Consider the following 14,754-nt stretch of genomic DNA (forward strand, 5'->3'; position numbering starts at 1 on the left):
AGTTCAAGGTGTGGATTTGAATTCTGTTCTGAACCCTGAGTGGTTCCGTAGTCTTTGTGCAAGATGCTGGGGGTTTTTCTTAGATTCACCATTTTGGTTACTAATAGAGACAGGCAGCTCCTACTCCATCCCACTGTGTCCTCTTTATAAAGTTGCTCAGAATTCACCTGCCCTTAGAGTTGTGCATTAGTCATCATGAGATGCTAATACTGCTGAAATTATTCTCCCTAGAGCTGTCCTAATGCTTCAGGTCTGACTTTCTTGTCTTTTTACCTGTTCCTTAAGAATCATGGTACTCATCTGTCATAATCATAACACTAAATTACCTTTAAGTAAGCATGAAAGAGTTTTATCTGAAGATGAAATTATATGCTTTCTATTATCAGGTAAGAAAATCTAGACATAAAAATGGAAGTTTGTACTTTACCTCCACTGACCATATTCTGCCTTAGCTGACTAAAAAGTCAGAAACCAAATTTATTGATTTCAGGTTAGTAATCTGTTCACCTTTAGATCTTACCACCATCTGCTCTTTCCATTTCTTACATAGAAGTGGCATTCGGTCAGGGGTCGCTTCACCACCCCTGGGGACACTTGACAATCTCTGGAGACAGTCTGATTGCTGCAGTTGTAGGGGTGCTGCTGGCATCTAGTGGATGCGAGTTAGGGAAGCTGCTATACATCCAACAAGACACAGCGCCCACAACAAAGAATTGTTCTATCTAAGATGTCAGGAGCACCGCTCAGGAGAAACCCATTAGGGAATCTCTGTTATGTTTTATCCATAGATGTCCTTTAATCTATAAGTCAGTATACCATCCTTTCAGAAGACTAGAGCGTACACATTTGAAAGTGATTATGCGTAATCCATCATCAGTCACAAGAGTGCTGGTGTCACTGTAATTAAGTTCTCTGGCTGCTAACCAAAAGGTCAGTGGTTCAACCCCACCATCTGCTCCACAGGTGAAAGATAAGGCAGTCTGCTTCTATAAAGATTGATAGCTTTGGAAAGGCTGTGGAACAGTTCCTCTGCATCCCACAGGCTTGCTGTGAGGCAGAATCCACTTGATGGCACTGAGTTTGTATTTTCAACTACAGTGGTATATTTCACATGTGTGTATATTCTGGCATTACAGCCAAACATCTTTTCAACAGCATCCTTCAAAGATAGGATATGCATTGACCTCCATAAATGGGATCAGCCGCTCCTCCCATTAGGAATTAAGCTCCAGTTTCAACTCCCACCTGTGTTTGGCACCCCACACCAGCATGAGCGGGAAGCAAAAAGAAACTTCCCAGCAGAGAACAAGTCTTAACCAAGAGCACCATGTCTCTAAATTAACAAATGAAGAAACACTTTCCATTGCATCTTTGAAAAGACCTCAGTTCTTCCCCACAGATGCAACATGCTTTTGTAAATGTTGTGTAAGTCACATAGCATCATCTGTTCAGATATTTTCCAAAGGCGTTATGAAACTGACAGAAATGCTTGCCAAGACATTGTCCGGTGAATTTTGCTGATAGGATACTCACAAAATAAGGAGAACGGCTTAAAATTGTTAAAAATAATAAGGAGAAGGACTTAAAAAGGAAAACCCAAAACATTTCTTTTCTGAACTCCAAATTAGGGCACTTCTGATGACTAAATATCATCATATCTCTGAAGTTGCTTTAAGTTTAGGTTCTAAAGTGGCCTAGAAGGAGTTTTGTTTTCTCACCACACACTGAACTTTTGCAGAGAAAGTGATCTTAAGTTTAATTTATTCAGTGACCTCCCGCTATCCACTGCCTGCTACCTCCCCAATTTTATACAATTTTATACCTGCATCACTTCCAATCGACTGCCTTTTCCAGTGTTTCAAAGAGGCAATCAAGGTATATTGGCAATAAATTCATTAAATAACATCCCCTTCCTTTTTGTGTGTGTGTATGTGAGTGTGGTAGACAATAATCCTTCATTCTGGTAATGTTTTAATCAAGATACACCACACATTGCCAGGGAGGTTAATCTTATTAAGCAATTACTGGGTAAGCATCCTGCAGGAGCAAATTAAAATGTAAGCAAAACACCAGCATGTGAGTCCCATCTAAGATAGCACATCGATAGAGATTTCATTACTGGGTCTTTAGGAGTGTTTACATTCCTCGGGTTTGGAAAGGAGTCTAATAGACAGGGCAGCCTACACACTCTGAGATGTTAGTGGAAACAAAGCACTTGATTAATTAGTTTGAAAGAGTGTGTTCTTTGGGCTTTGTCTTCCTTTCCCTTTTCCATTTCTTGTTGTTCATGGCTTCTTTTCTCCTCTCGCTCTTTCAATTAAACCTTCACGTGGTAGGTGGTTGGGTTTCACATCAAGAAAATCGAGCACACACATGCCAGAATCACTCACCATCTCGCTTGTATTTCTACTTTAAAAGGAATGAACTCATAAATCTTCATTACAGTGGCTCGGAGCACTTTTTTCTACAGATTTTGGATTAGATAAGCCTTGAGAACAAAGGTTCAATACAGGATTCTGACCTGCTCAGACAGCATAAGGGAATTCTATTTGACTGGTTGATTCCAGAGGGCAAAGTATACAAGAATGCGTAATACGTACCCAATGTGTGCTCAGGTTTTAAGAAAGAGTCAACTCTCAATAGGATTTCATGGATCATTTTTTAAATGTATCATTCATTTTAAACTCATGGTGTTCTTTACATAAGGAGTCATCAAACTCTGATCCATGGACAGAATCGGAAGGGCACCAATTTTAACAAATACAGATTTATTGGAACACAGCCGTGCTCACTCTCTTGTGTATATATGGCTGCCTTTATTCTATAGTGGCCCAGTTGTACTTGTGACAGAGATTATGTGACATGGCATACAAAGCTGAAAATATTCATGATCAGACCCTTTACAGAAAAAAAAATTCTGGCAGTTTTATATCATTCCCGTAGACACTTGTGCTTTCCTAGAATTTTTCTGTGCTGCTGTTGTGTATCATCAAACCTGAACCGACCCATAGTTGACCCTCCACCAGGTTTTCAGAGGCATCAATCAGATGGGAGGACATTGCCCATCTTTCCATGAAGCAACTAGTGATTCAAACCATGTACCTTTGCATTGGCAGTGCAATTCCTTCCCACTGAGCCACTAGAACTCCCTCAAACTTTCCTATAGCAATTCAAATTACAGCCAATTGAAAAGAGAAGAGGAATCCTGGCGGAGCAACAGTTAAGGACTTAGTTCACTGAAAAGTCACCATCCACTCTGCAGAAAAATGAAGTAGCCATCTGCTTTTCTAAAGATTTACAGTCTTAGAAACCCTCAATGGTAGTTCTGCCTTGTCATTTGGGGTCATTATGGGTCAAATAACTTGATGGCAATAGGGTTGGTGGGAGTTAAGGAGAATCCAAACGCACAATATATGAGTTTTTTCCTTCTTGACCAAGTACAGATTATAACTCATTGTTAACTCATTGCTGAAAGAACTTCTTAGTACAGGACTCAAGAATGAGTTTGGCTGTATTCAAATGCTAGCATCATAATTTAACAGCCAGGTGACTTTAAGCATTTTTCTCTCTTTGCCTGACTCCAAATCTGCATAATGGTGCTGCCTCACAAGCTTGCTGTTGAAAATGAATGAAGTTGTCCTTCTAAAACACTGTGTGTGGTATCAACACTTAGTGAGCAATCTGTGACTATCAGTTGTTGCTGTTGTCATCCTGACATAATGACACCTCTCAGTTGGTCCACTCTAACAAGTTTCCAAGAGCTGCCATTTTTAATGAGATACCGTTTTGGTTTTTTAGGGTTTTTTTGTTTGTTTGTTTTCTTTTTTTGCAAAGACAAAGATTGCCTTCAGAATGTCAAGATAAACATTCCTCTTTTTGTTTTACCTTCTGAGAATGAAAGCAAATTCCGTATGAGGATTTCTTTCCAAATCTTTGCTTAATGAGGTCGGTGGAGAGCAAGACTTCTCACTCACGGGATCAAGGGCAGTGTCAGATTGAGCAGTAAGCAAAGTAAGCGCAGGTTTACTTGTGCTCACTTAATAGTCTATAGTGAGAAATGTCACTTTTTTTTTACAGTATCAAAGATTCTACTTCTAAGTATAGACAGTATTTCCCTTTGCTAACCCCAAGTGCAGCTTCCTGCAGAATCAAAACCTCTCTTCAGTGTGCAGTCCCTTCTAGGGATGGAGTACCCAGCAAACACGTAAGCACAGACTCACTTGTGCTTGCTTGCTAATCTGCAGTGGACAGTTTCACTTGGATTCCACATTTGGTAATTGCAATGTGCAGAGCTAGCTGGCCTGCTCCCACACCATTATTTGTCTTGCTGCAGCTTGAGCTCCATCACTGCCAGCCTGTCTGTTTTAAACCCCACCATTGTCGGTTTATAACTCAGCTGTAAACATTTATTTGTGCCTGGAGCACATTTCTTTCCTACCCTTTGAAAAAAAAAAATCGGAATTTCCAGATGGTATGCAAGTTGGGGAAAAAATGGCAAAGACTATTATTCTGTTTAGAAACATGTTTTTCTACACTTGCCCTTTCAGCAAAAACTTCATAATGATTTTTAGTAGTTGGCTTAATGCATGGTACTGGGAGCCAGATTAGCAGGGAGGTTGGTAATTCCTCCTCTGGCTCCAGTCAGCCTCTCGATGAACATAGCCTATGGTTTCAAAATGATCACTTCCCTATATGGGGCTTTTTCAAAGTCAATGAAGTTCTCAGAAGGGCAAGGGGTCATAATGTTTGAGCCAAACATCACAATACATGAAAAGACTGTGTCTATTGGCAAATATACCAACAACCTCCACACCAATGAAACAGTTCCCTCATTCTAGAGGCCATATTGTTCCACCATTGTTACAGATAGTGTTAGGGATTGAATTGTGTGTCCCTCACCCCAAAAAAGATATCTATAGTTTTAACCCTTGTTATTTGTGACTATAACCTTTGAAAGTATGTTCTTTGAAGATGTTGTCAGTGAGCATGAGGTCATAATGGAGTAAGGAAAATCATAATCCAATATGAACTCTTGACTTTATAAAAACAGAAAAGAGACACAGATAGACAGACAGAGGAAGAGTAGCAATATAATGATGTGTCTGCGAGGGAGAGAACACCTGGCGCTACCATTAGTTGGAGAGATACATAAGAATCTCTCCCTGAGATTTTGAAGGGAATGTTACCCACACTGAATAGGAGAGTAGCCTCTAGAACTCTAGAACAATGGATTTCTGCTGTTAAATGACTTCTCTAAACCTACTTGTGATGCTCTATTATAGCAGCTCAAGGAAACGAATATAGATTTGTATCACTTACTAGAGTCACATAGGAGTTTGGGGGGTTTCGGATTACCACTCCCAGATTTGTCCAGAGTTGTGCGGTTTCTATTGTACATACATCGTTGTTGTTTGGTAGAGATCTGAAAATGGCATCCACTTTCCCTCCCACTTCATAAGCCCTTCCTCTCATTGACCTCACTTCTCTTTCAGATCTGACTTGCACAGGTCAACATCCTTCCCCCAATCTTCTGGACTCTGATACTAGTTTAAATACATGTATCTCTGAATCCTTTTTAATTAGCACAGGGTCTAAAGTGCAATCAGCGTAGTGGTAAAATATGTGGGTTCCAGGGTGCATCCAACATAGATTTTCAATCTATCATTTAAGCAAGTTGCCTTCCTTGTGTGAGCCTCAGTGCTTTCATCTGCAAAGTGGGAAAAATCATAAAGGCATCAAGAGACTGTATAGCATGTAGTATCCAGTCAATAAAGCAGTCAACAAACTCATACTAGAGTTAATAAACTCTAACTGTTCTCAGTAATGGTAGTTATATAGGCTTGGTTGTGTAATGTGTTGGACCAGTAACTGAAAGTTTAGTAGTTCAAGTCCATCAGTCATATGTAAGGAGAAAGATGCCATCTCCTCCCATAAAGGTTTACATTTTTGGAAACCAAATAGAATATTTTCATTGAGGATTTTGTTTTCAAACTAATAGTATTAAACTGAACTGTGTATTCATTTGGAGGCAATTTCAGTATATTGCCATGTATAAGTATTTGCTAATCCTCTTAGTGAAAAAGGTTGACTATTTCTACAGGAGGCCATAAAATGAGGTCTCAAAAAAAGATATGAAGACCATGCTAAGTCCCAAGAGCTGGAGAACTGTTACTTGTTTCCGTGGAATGCTGGGAATATCATCACAGGCTCAGTAGTTCTTGGGATGGGACCCTGTTCCTGTAGAATAGCCAGCCGACAGCAGGGCAGAAGCTGATAGGCTCCAGCACAGATACACTATATTCCTACCCAGTGAATGTGAGGTCCTTAGGAGAATCTTTTCACTTATCTCTTGGTTAAATAGAACCCTTAGATGGTTGTCCTGATTCTCGAATAAATGGAAACGAGTTGTAATGACTAAAGCTTTATTCCATATTCAACTTTATTTGCGATAGATAAAAATATGTGAGGCAGAATAATCTGCAAGGCAGATTTATGCTGAGGTGCCTCTAGAGTTGGGTGAAGTCGAGGACGTATTAATATGAGGCTTCATTCCCATGGCCTGGCGACGAGTCCATTTCCTTTATCACTTGTTTGGGGAATAGTTTCGCTGTTCCCATAAATGAATTACGGCAACATTTTCCGAAATGATTAGTTCGTAATGTGGCTATGGAAGACTGTCGTTTTGCTCAACATCAATCTTATTTAACAGGATGAAATTTTAGGTACATGCTTCTGAAATAGGCAATAGCTTCACATTTACATGAGCAATCTTCCGTGGAGTTGGAGTTTGGACTATCTTGTAAAATTGATCATTAGAGTGTTGCTTCTGAAAACCAAGAAATCTCATCTCTAAGCTGAAGATGAACTAGTCAGAACTATTATGTCTTAAGCATTTGCTTCTCGGGAAAAAATGTTTGTCACCTCTGTGCAGCCTGAGGAGTGAGCATTTAGGAGGTTTGTCTGGAAGCTGCAGCTCTGGGAGACATGGGTTGGGCTCAGTCCTGCTTAACTTAACACTATCCTGCCCTTGGTAGGCCCCCACAGTAGTGGCTGTCTTGCTTCTGGACAATTTGAGACAGGATGTTGCTAGATGCCTCTCATGATGCCCCCATCCAAGCCCAAACCATGTCCATGGATGCTGGACTGCAAAGATAAGTGGTGATGGGACTATACAGCCATCTTACTTTTTATGCAGATCAAGATTCCCTAATATACAGTTGTTGTTGTTGTTATGTGATGTAGAGTCACCCGTGACAGCAGCTCTGAACTGTTCTGAGCCAGTCTCACTAATTCCATCACACAAACCCCCATTGCCCCAGTTACTGTATCAATCCATCTCATCCAAGGTCTTCCTCTCCTGTACTGTCCCTCCACCCTTCCAAGCATGAGGTCTTTCTCCAAGGGCCAGTCTCTGCTGGCCACGTGCCCAAAGTATGTGAGACAGAGCTTCAAAATCCTAGCCTCTAAGGAGAAACTTGGTTTCACTCTCTCCAAGACCGACCTATTTGTTTTCTTGGCAGTCCATGGTATGTTCAAGACTCTTTTCCAGCACCACAACTCAAAGGCATTGATTTTTCTTCTGACATCTTTAGTCATTATGCAGCTTTCTGAAGCATGACAAGTTATTGCGAAGACCATGCCCTGGATTAGGTGCACCTTAGTCTCTAGACTGACATTGTTTTTCAGCACTCTGGAGAGGTCTCTGACAGCAGATTTTCCCATTGCAATTTGTCTTTTGATTTCCTGACTGCTGTTTTTTATTGGGAGCCAAGCAAGCTGTTACCAACCTCAATCTCTTCTCTATCTATCTCGGTGCTGCCAGTTGGTTCAGTGGTGAGAATCTTTGTCTTCTTGATGTTGAACTTCGATTCATCTTGAAGACTATAGTCCTTGACCTTGTGCAGCAAGCACTTCAGATCTTCTTCAGTTTCAGCAAGCAAGGTCATATCATTGGCATATCATAGGTTGTTGATGAGTCTCCCTCCAATCCTGATGCCACATTCCTCCTCATAAAGCCCTGCTTCCTGAATGATCTGTTCTGCTTATAGATTGAAAAGGTATAGAGACAGCATGCATCCCTGATGCATTCCTTTCCTGATTTTGAACCATGCAGTGTTTCCCCTGCTCTGTTCTGTAGATACTATATATACATACCTGAGAAGGAGCTCTAATGGCCTTCTGGTAAGAATCTGCACTGCAATTCTCAAGGCACACGGGTCAAATCCACCAGCTGCTCCATGGGAGAAGGATGAGCAATCTCCTCCCATGTGATTAACTGCCTCTGGAAACCCGCTGGAGAGTCAGCTATGGGTCGGTTCAGACTTGCTGGTACTCAACAACGATAGATACGCAAGACTCCCTAATATACAGTAGATACATTTGCTTCATGAAAGTATGACAGGATGGCTAAGCTCGCAGTTGTTCTTCACCGAAGCTGGCTATACATGGTTGCCCAAAGGAGGAGAAGGTAGAATCCAAGTCAGCACATATGACTTCAAGCAAATTGCGCGTGGCTGTTTTCTCTGATATCAACGTCTTTGTATAGATGGCACACGCCAACTTCTCTCTCTCTGTATTTGTTCATACAAATGGACAAATGTAATCAGTTTTGCTACACTGGAAACTAACACCATGACTCATTTAGGCCCATTCTACCCCAAGGCCCTGTTTGTGCCTACACAAAGCAATAATATAATTACTTGTCATTGAGTCCATTCCAATTTATGTTGACCTCATGTATCTCAGATTAGGATTGTGTTCCAATCGGTTTTCACTGTTTTGACCCTTTGGAATCAGATTGATAAACCTCTGGTTGTGTTCTAGCTACCAACTTTTCAGCTAATGGCCAAACACATCCAGAGACTCCTTTATGTTAAGTTGTTGCTACTTTTATCAAAACTGGCTCATAGCTGACCCTCCAGCCAATTTTTAGAGGCATTATATCACGTGGGAGTTGATTCCCCATTTTTCTTCCAAAAAGCAGCTGGCAGATTCGAACTGCATACCTTTGGGTTGGCAGTGCAAGTTAGATCATCACAAATTTGCCCTCTGGATAAATTATTACAGCTGTTGTTTGGTGGCACCGCAACAGACAAGATAGAAAGAGATAGACACATTGCCCTGTCAAATCCTCAGAGGCGTTTCATTCAATGGAAGACTAGACAAACCCTGACAGGAGTGACGACTACCCAAACAAAGCCACACAACTAGTAATTATAAGAGCAGGGATTCAAATTTATAGCAAGTCGGTTTCCTCCTCACAGTTGCGGCACTTCTCTCATATAATATCCACCGTGTGTGTTCAGAAAGAAAGCTTCATCACTGGGTTTTCTGCTCTCTTCTCTCACTGGCGTCTGGCTAGAGACTAGCCATGTTGATGGTCCTAGAACAATTGGCCCAGTTGAATGGAGCCTAGATTCAAGTTCTTCCGGGTCAGAGGCCAACCCGGCATGCTGCTCTCTGTGACTAAGAATAGTTACAGCAATAACCTGGACCCTCTGCTCAGGAACTCAGCTTCCAGTGGTATAAGCACTGAGGCGGGTAGCTCTCCTCTGGCAGCAGAACACATCTGCATTTGCTTTTGCTTTTGTCCTCTAAAACCATGAGGATTTTGTACATTTTTGTCCTTTGTTTTTAAAGTACAGAAGTTACACGTGTTCATTTCTAACATTTTTTGTGTGTTTACACACAAAACTTCATGTTTTTCTTTTGCTATAAGAACTTTCTGTGACTCGACGACACTTAACGACAACAACAACACAAGAACATTAGGGATAAAATCAGCAAATCTGAATGAGGTTCATAAATTAGATACAGCACTCTATCAATGTTAATTTACAATTTTAGATAACTGCACTGTGGATCTAAAAATCAATGTCCTTGTTTGTAAGAGAAACACATTGAAGTAGCTATATGTAAGGGAGCAGTTATGTCTCTAACTTACTTGCAAATGTTTTAGGGAAAGAATTTAGACAGAAAACCAAATAAATAAATAATAAATAAAATGAAATGAAAACAAAAGCAAAGCAGAATAAAAACCCATAAACTCATTGCCAAGTCCGAATGGACTAGTCGTTAACCCTCCTTACGGATTTGCAGATTTTGACAGGCTCTCAATCACATGGAAGGAGACTGCGCACCTTTCTCCTAAGGAAGAGATGGTAGATTCGAACTGCCGGAGAAGTGTGTTCTTTGAGTTAGCAACTCAACTCCTATGAATAATAAAGCAATGTTTAAGGAATCTTCTTTCAAGTCAACATCTAACACAAGATATAACATGTACAATGCAAGAAAGTGCTGCTTAGTCCTGCTTTATCCCTACCATCATTTGCAAATGGGACCGTTATGATGCATGGAGTTTTTATTAATTGATTTTTGAAAGTAGATCACCAGACTTTGTTCTGTTAGAAACTCTAGGCAACATAGTAAATGTTAAGAGGGGAAATCTCTCCCTGTCTAAAGATCTGGACCACTCAGTGCATCTAGTTGTTTGCTTTTCTTCCTCAAAGACATTACATGATGGAGGTTTCTGAGTTTCCCTGAAGAGCTGGTTCCCAAGTTCCATTATCCTACAGTCAAAGAGTTCTTTGTAAGGTCTAACCCTATAGTCTGCCTTCTTTATTTTAAGCTATTGTTAACTTGTTTTGACTTTTTATTTGATCTTCTTTTGAGTTGGAGAAAAATTAATCATCACCTCCCTTGTTAAAGGTAAAACAATTTCACACTTTCAAATCACCCTGTGACTTTCTTTTATAATTTAGCTATGGAAAATATTCAGGTGGCCAAAAAACGACACCTATCCATTTAACAGTGGGAAATGGAGCCAAGGAAGCTTATGAGGCTTGTCTTGAGTGAATAAATAGGCAGTGCAAAACCAAGCCTTCTGATTGCCAGATCCTGTCTTTGGCACTTCTATAATTTCGTTTTGTTCAACCTCTTTGTGATGTTGGGTGACCAAATATAGATACATTTTCCCAGAAAAGTCCCCCACAGCCATATGCAGAAGGAAGCTTGTTTCCTGCTGAAAATGATGGAACCACCAACGTAATCAACTGTTCCATGAGTAAAAAAGCCCCCAAAACAGATGTAGCCTTGATCCCTCCCATACTTGGATGCAGTTGGCATAGAAGTTCTCAGGAGAAATATGGGAATGAATAAGACATGATGAAATATTTCTTGTGAGGTTTAGAATCCATCTGAAAGAATAAAAAATTACCCTCATAAAACTAGATTCACTCTAGATTTTGTTCCCGTTTTTTTGTTGTTGTTTTTGTTGTTATTAGGTGCCTTCGAGTTCCCATTTTAGAAATACAGAAAATGAAGCTGACAGAGATCATCTTGCTTGCTTTGTTTATGCATCGCCTAGTAGCTTGTGGGTTTTCCTTAATCTCCTTTAGAGAGAAAACTTTCTAAAAAGTGTAGGAAACACTAGTTGTTGCTGTTGTTGTGTGCCATCAAGTTGAGTATGACTCACAGTGACCCTATGAACAACCGATCTGAACCCTGTCCTATCCTGTGCCATCCGCACACTCTCTGACTTACACCAGCCCATTGCTGCAGTCACTGCGTCAGTTCATCTGGTTGAGAGTCTTCCTCTCTTTAGATGCCTTACCGCCCTTCAAAGCGTGATGATGTCCCTCTCCAAGGAATGCTCTCTTCTAACAACATGCCCAAAGTATGTGAGATGAAGCTTCATCATCTTTGCCTCCAAGGGACACTCTGAATGCATCTTCTCCAAGACATATCTGTTTGTATTAGTTTACTCTTATTAAGAAATTATCACTTTTAAATATTTTCAGAACCCTTATTATTAAGTATAGACAGCTGATAGTTTCCGCGTAAAAAGATTTTATATCCTACAAGTCACAGATGCTGTAACCTCACCAAGAGAGGTGTGGTTTTCTCAGAGCTCTCCCTCCAACTCAAGGAAGGGTCACTTCAATATTGCTTTAGGCACAACCCAAGATTAAGTCTCAGTGTTCTATTGAGTTGTTTTTCTCGAGGCTGATTTTTGTTCAGTGTTGCAGCTTCTTCTTTTTTATCTTTTTTTAATTTATGAAAATGTCAAAGTATATTGGACTTGTTTGTGGCTGGAAAGAATAATTAAAGCCTGCAAGAATTCAATTTGGTGCCAAATTAATACCACCCTCCCCTCCCCTGCTGATAGTTTTTAAATCCCAGTCACATTCTGGGTGGTTGGAAGCTTTACATGTATTTATCAAATTCTTAGCACTTATTATATTTGATCAGGAAAGAGCAATCACAGAATATTTAAAAAGCATTGTGCCAAGATTTCAGATGCCCTGGGATATGAGTTTATAGCTTTGTTATTTAAAACATAAATGTGGTAAGCTGTGACTTGAAGAGATATTTATCATAAATTCAATCCTAATATTAATTAGTGTATACATATACACATGCTTCGATGGCACAGTAGTCCTTAGGGACCGGTGCTGTTAACCTGAAGCCTGAGCCTCTCTGGTGGTTCCAGTCCAACAGAGGTGCCCTGGGAGGAAGGCAGGCAGGAGAAACGTGATGCAGGGTCAGTTATAAGTTGATTCCAACTCGACAGCAGAGAGTTTGAGTTGAGTTTGATCTATGTACCATATGCTTGAAAACACTGTGTTGATTGATTACTTACATATGAAAAAGAACTTTGGTGGTCAAGGCCAGAGGGAGTTGCCTTGCTAACCCAAAGGCCAAGCTTTTCTGAAGGTTCAGATCCATTAATGAACCTGTAGGAGAAAAAAAATGAACAGTTCCCCCCCCCCCAATGTGATTTACAGCCTCAGAAATCCAGTGGGGGTCAGCGATGGATCAGTTCCAACTTGATGGTTCACAACAAATACACACATACGCAAACATGCACACACACACACATGCACACGCACACATACACACACACACTTACTTTGGTCATGTGACCTAGTGAGTGGCTTCTAACTAGACAGCAGTTCGTTTACATACAAGGCCAGGCAGAAAGTCAGTGAAAGAGAGGAGACGAAATGAGATGGAGAGATATGGGGACTGCAGCAGTGGTCTTGCACATGGTGGAGATTGTGAGGAGGATGGTGCAAGATTAAAGAAAGGTTTCGATTTGGGGTGTGTGTGTGTGTGTGTGTGTGTGTGTGTGTGTGCCTATGGTAGGAAGCTAGGCTGCAATCCCAAAGGTGCTCAGTTCAAATCCACCAACTGCTCTACGTGAGAATGATGGAAAATCTTTTCCCATGAGATTAATTGCCTCGGAAAACCCACTGGAGGGTGAGCAACTTGATGGTACACAACAAATACACAACCACACACACACACACACACACACACATTTTAGGCATATTGCAAGGAAGAACCAGTTCTTGTAAAAGGGCATCATGCTTGGAAGAGTGGAGGTTCAGCACAGAGAAGATGACTCTGGATGAAACGGACTGACACAGTAACTGTGGAAATGGGTGCAGGTATGCCAGGGACAATGAGAATGGCTTAGGGTAGGGTTGCTATGACAGCACATAACAACAATATTTCATTGTATATTGGCATAAAATTAAACAAGATGTAGAGTTAATGAATTTATACAAATGTCATTGACTTTCTGTGTCTTCTTGTCTTCCAGTGCCCTGGTCACTAAAAAACAGCAGCATAGACAGTGGCGAAGCAGAAGTTGGTCGGCGAGTGACACAAGAAGTCCCACCAGGGGTGTTTTGGAGGTCACAGATTCACATCAGTCAGCCCCAGTTCTTAAAGTTCAACATTTCCCTTGGAAAGGATGCTCTCTTTGGTGTTTACATAAGAAGAGGACTTCCACCATCTCATGCCCAGGTATGATCATGCTTGATATAACTATGAAGTTTCTTTTAAAAAAGATAAATATCCTCACAATGAGATATCATTTCACACCCACTGAAACAGCTACAATAAAAAAGACAGACAAAAGCAAGTGTTGGTGAAAGTGTGGAAAAATCAGAGTCCTCATACATTGCTAGTGAGATGGTGAAATGAAGTAGCCCTGTGAAAAACAGCTTGACAATTCCTCCATGTATTATACTGTTTGCACTTTACCTAGCAATTCCACTTCTAGATGTGTTCCAAAAGAACTGAAAATGGATGCTCGGACAAATACTTGTACACAGATATTCATAATAGTATTGTTCACAAAAGCCAGAAGCTGGCAACAATCCAAATGTCTATCAATTTGAGACAGAAAAACAAATGTGATACAGTATAATATTATTCAGCTATTAAAAAACAATGAGTCTAGTAGATTCTCTAGCATGAGTGAACCTTAAAATATTATGCTGACTGAAAGGACCTAGACACAAAAGGCCACTATTATATAATCTCATTTATTTGAAATATCTAGAATAGGCAAGTCCACAGAGACAGTGCATATTCTAGACATTCCATGTAAATAGGAAGTACAAAAGAGACGTGATTTCCAGAGAATGGAGAGTGGTGAAGGTATAAAGAGTCACTGCTAATAGGTATAAAGTGTGTATGAAAAATAGTATGAAGTGGGTGATAGAAAAGGTCTAGAAATAGGTCGTAGTGATGGCTGTATGATATAATGAAAACCACTGGATTGCCATGTGATTTATATCTCAAAAAAACAAACGGTGACTCTGCTGCTCATTGAAGTCAGTTTTGCTAAGTCTGGAAGTTAATTTTTAAATATTTTCAATTTGATAGAACTTAAGCCAAAATCTCGCAGCTGTATTTCTGCAACTGTTTCTTCTGTGAACTGAATTTCTCAGAAAATCCTGA

At 40.3% G+C, this 14,754-nt stretch overlaps 1 protein-coding gene across 2 annotated transcripts in view; it reads left to right on the forward strand.

The window, feature by feature from the left end:
* TENM2 (teneurin transmembrane protein 2) overlaps positions 1–14,754 on the forward strand; it is a 1,365,940-nt gene that overhangs the window by 1,057,806 nt on the left and 293,380 nt on the right. For both annotated transcript variants that reach the window (XM_006884325.1, XM_006884326.1), the window contains exon 7: positions 13,607–13,812. In XM_006884325.1, the coding sequence (XP_006884387.1) occupies positions 13,607–13,812 (206 nt within the window). The remainder of the gene's footprint in view (positions 1–13,606; positions 13,813–14,754) is intronic.

This window comes from Elephantulus edwardii, unplaced genomic scaffold (genome assembly GCF_000299155.1).
Source record: "Elephantulus edwardii isolate Elephantulus edwardi_28Jun2011 unplaced genomic scaffold, EleEdw1.0 scaffold00033, whole genome shotgun sequence".
NCBI classification, from domain to species: domain Eukaryota; kingdom Metazoa; phylum Chordata; class Mammalia; order Macroscelidea; family Macroscelididae; genus Elephantulus; species Elephantulus edwardii.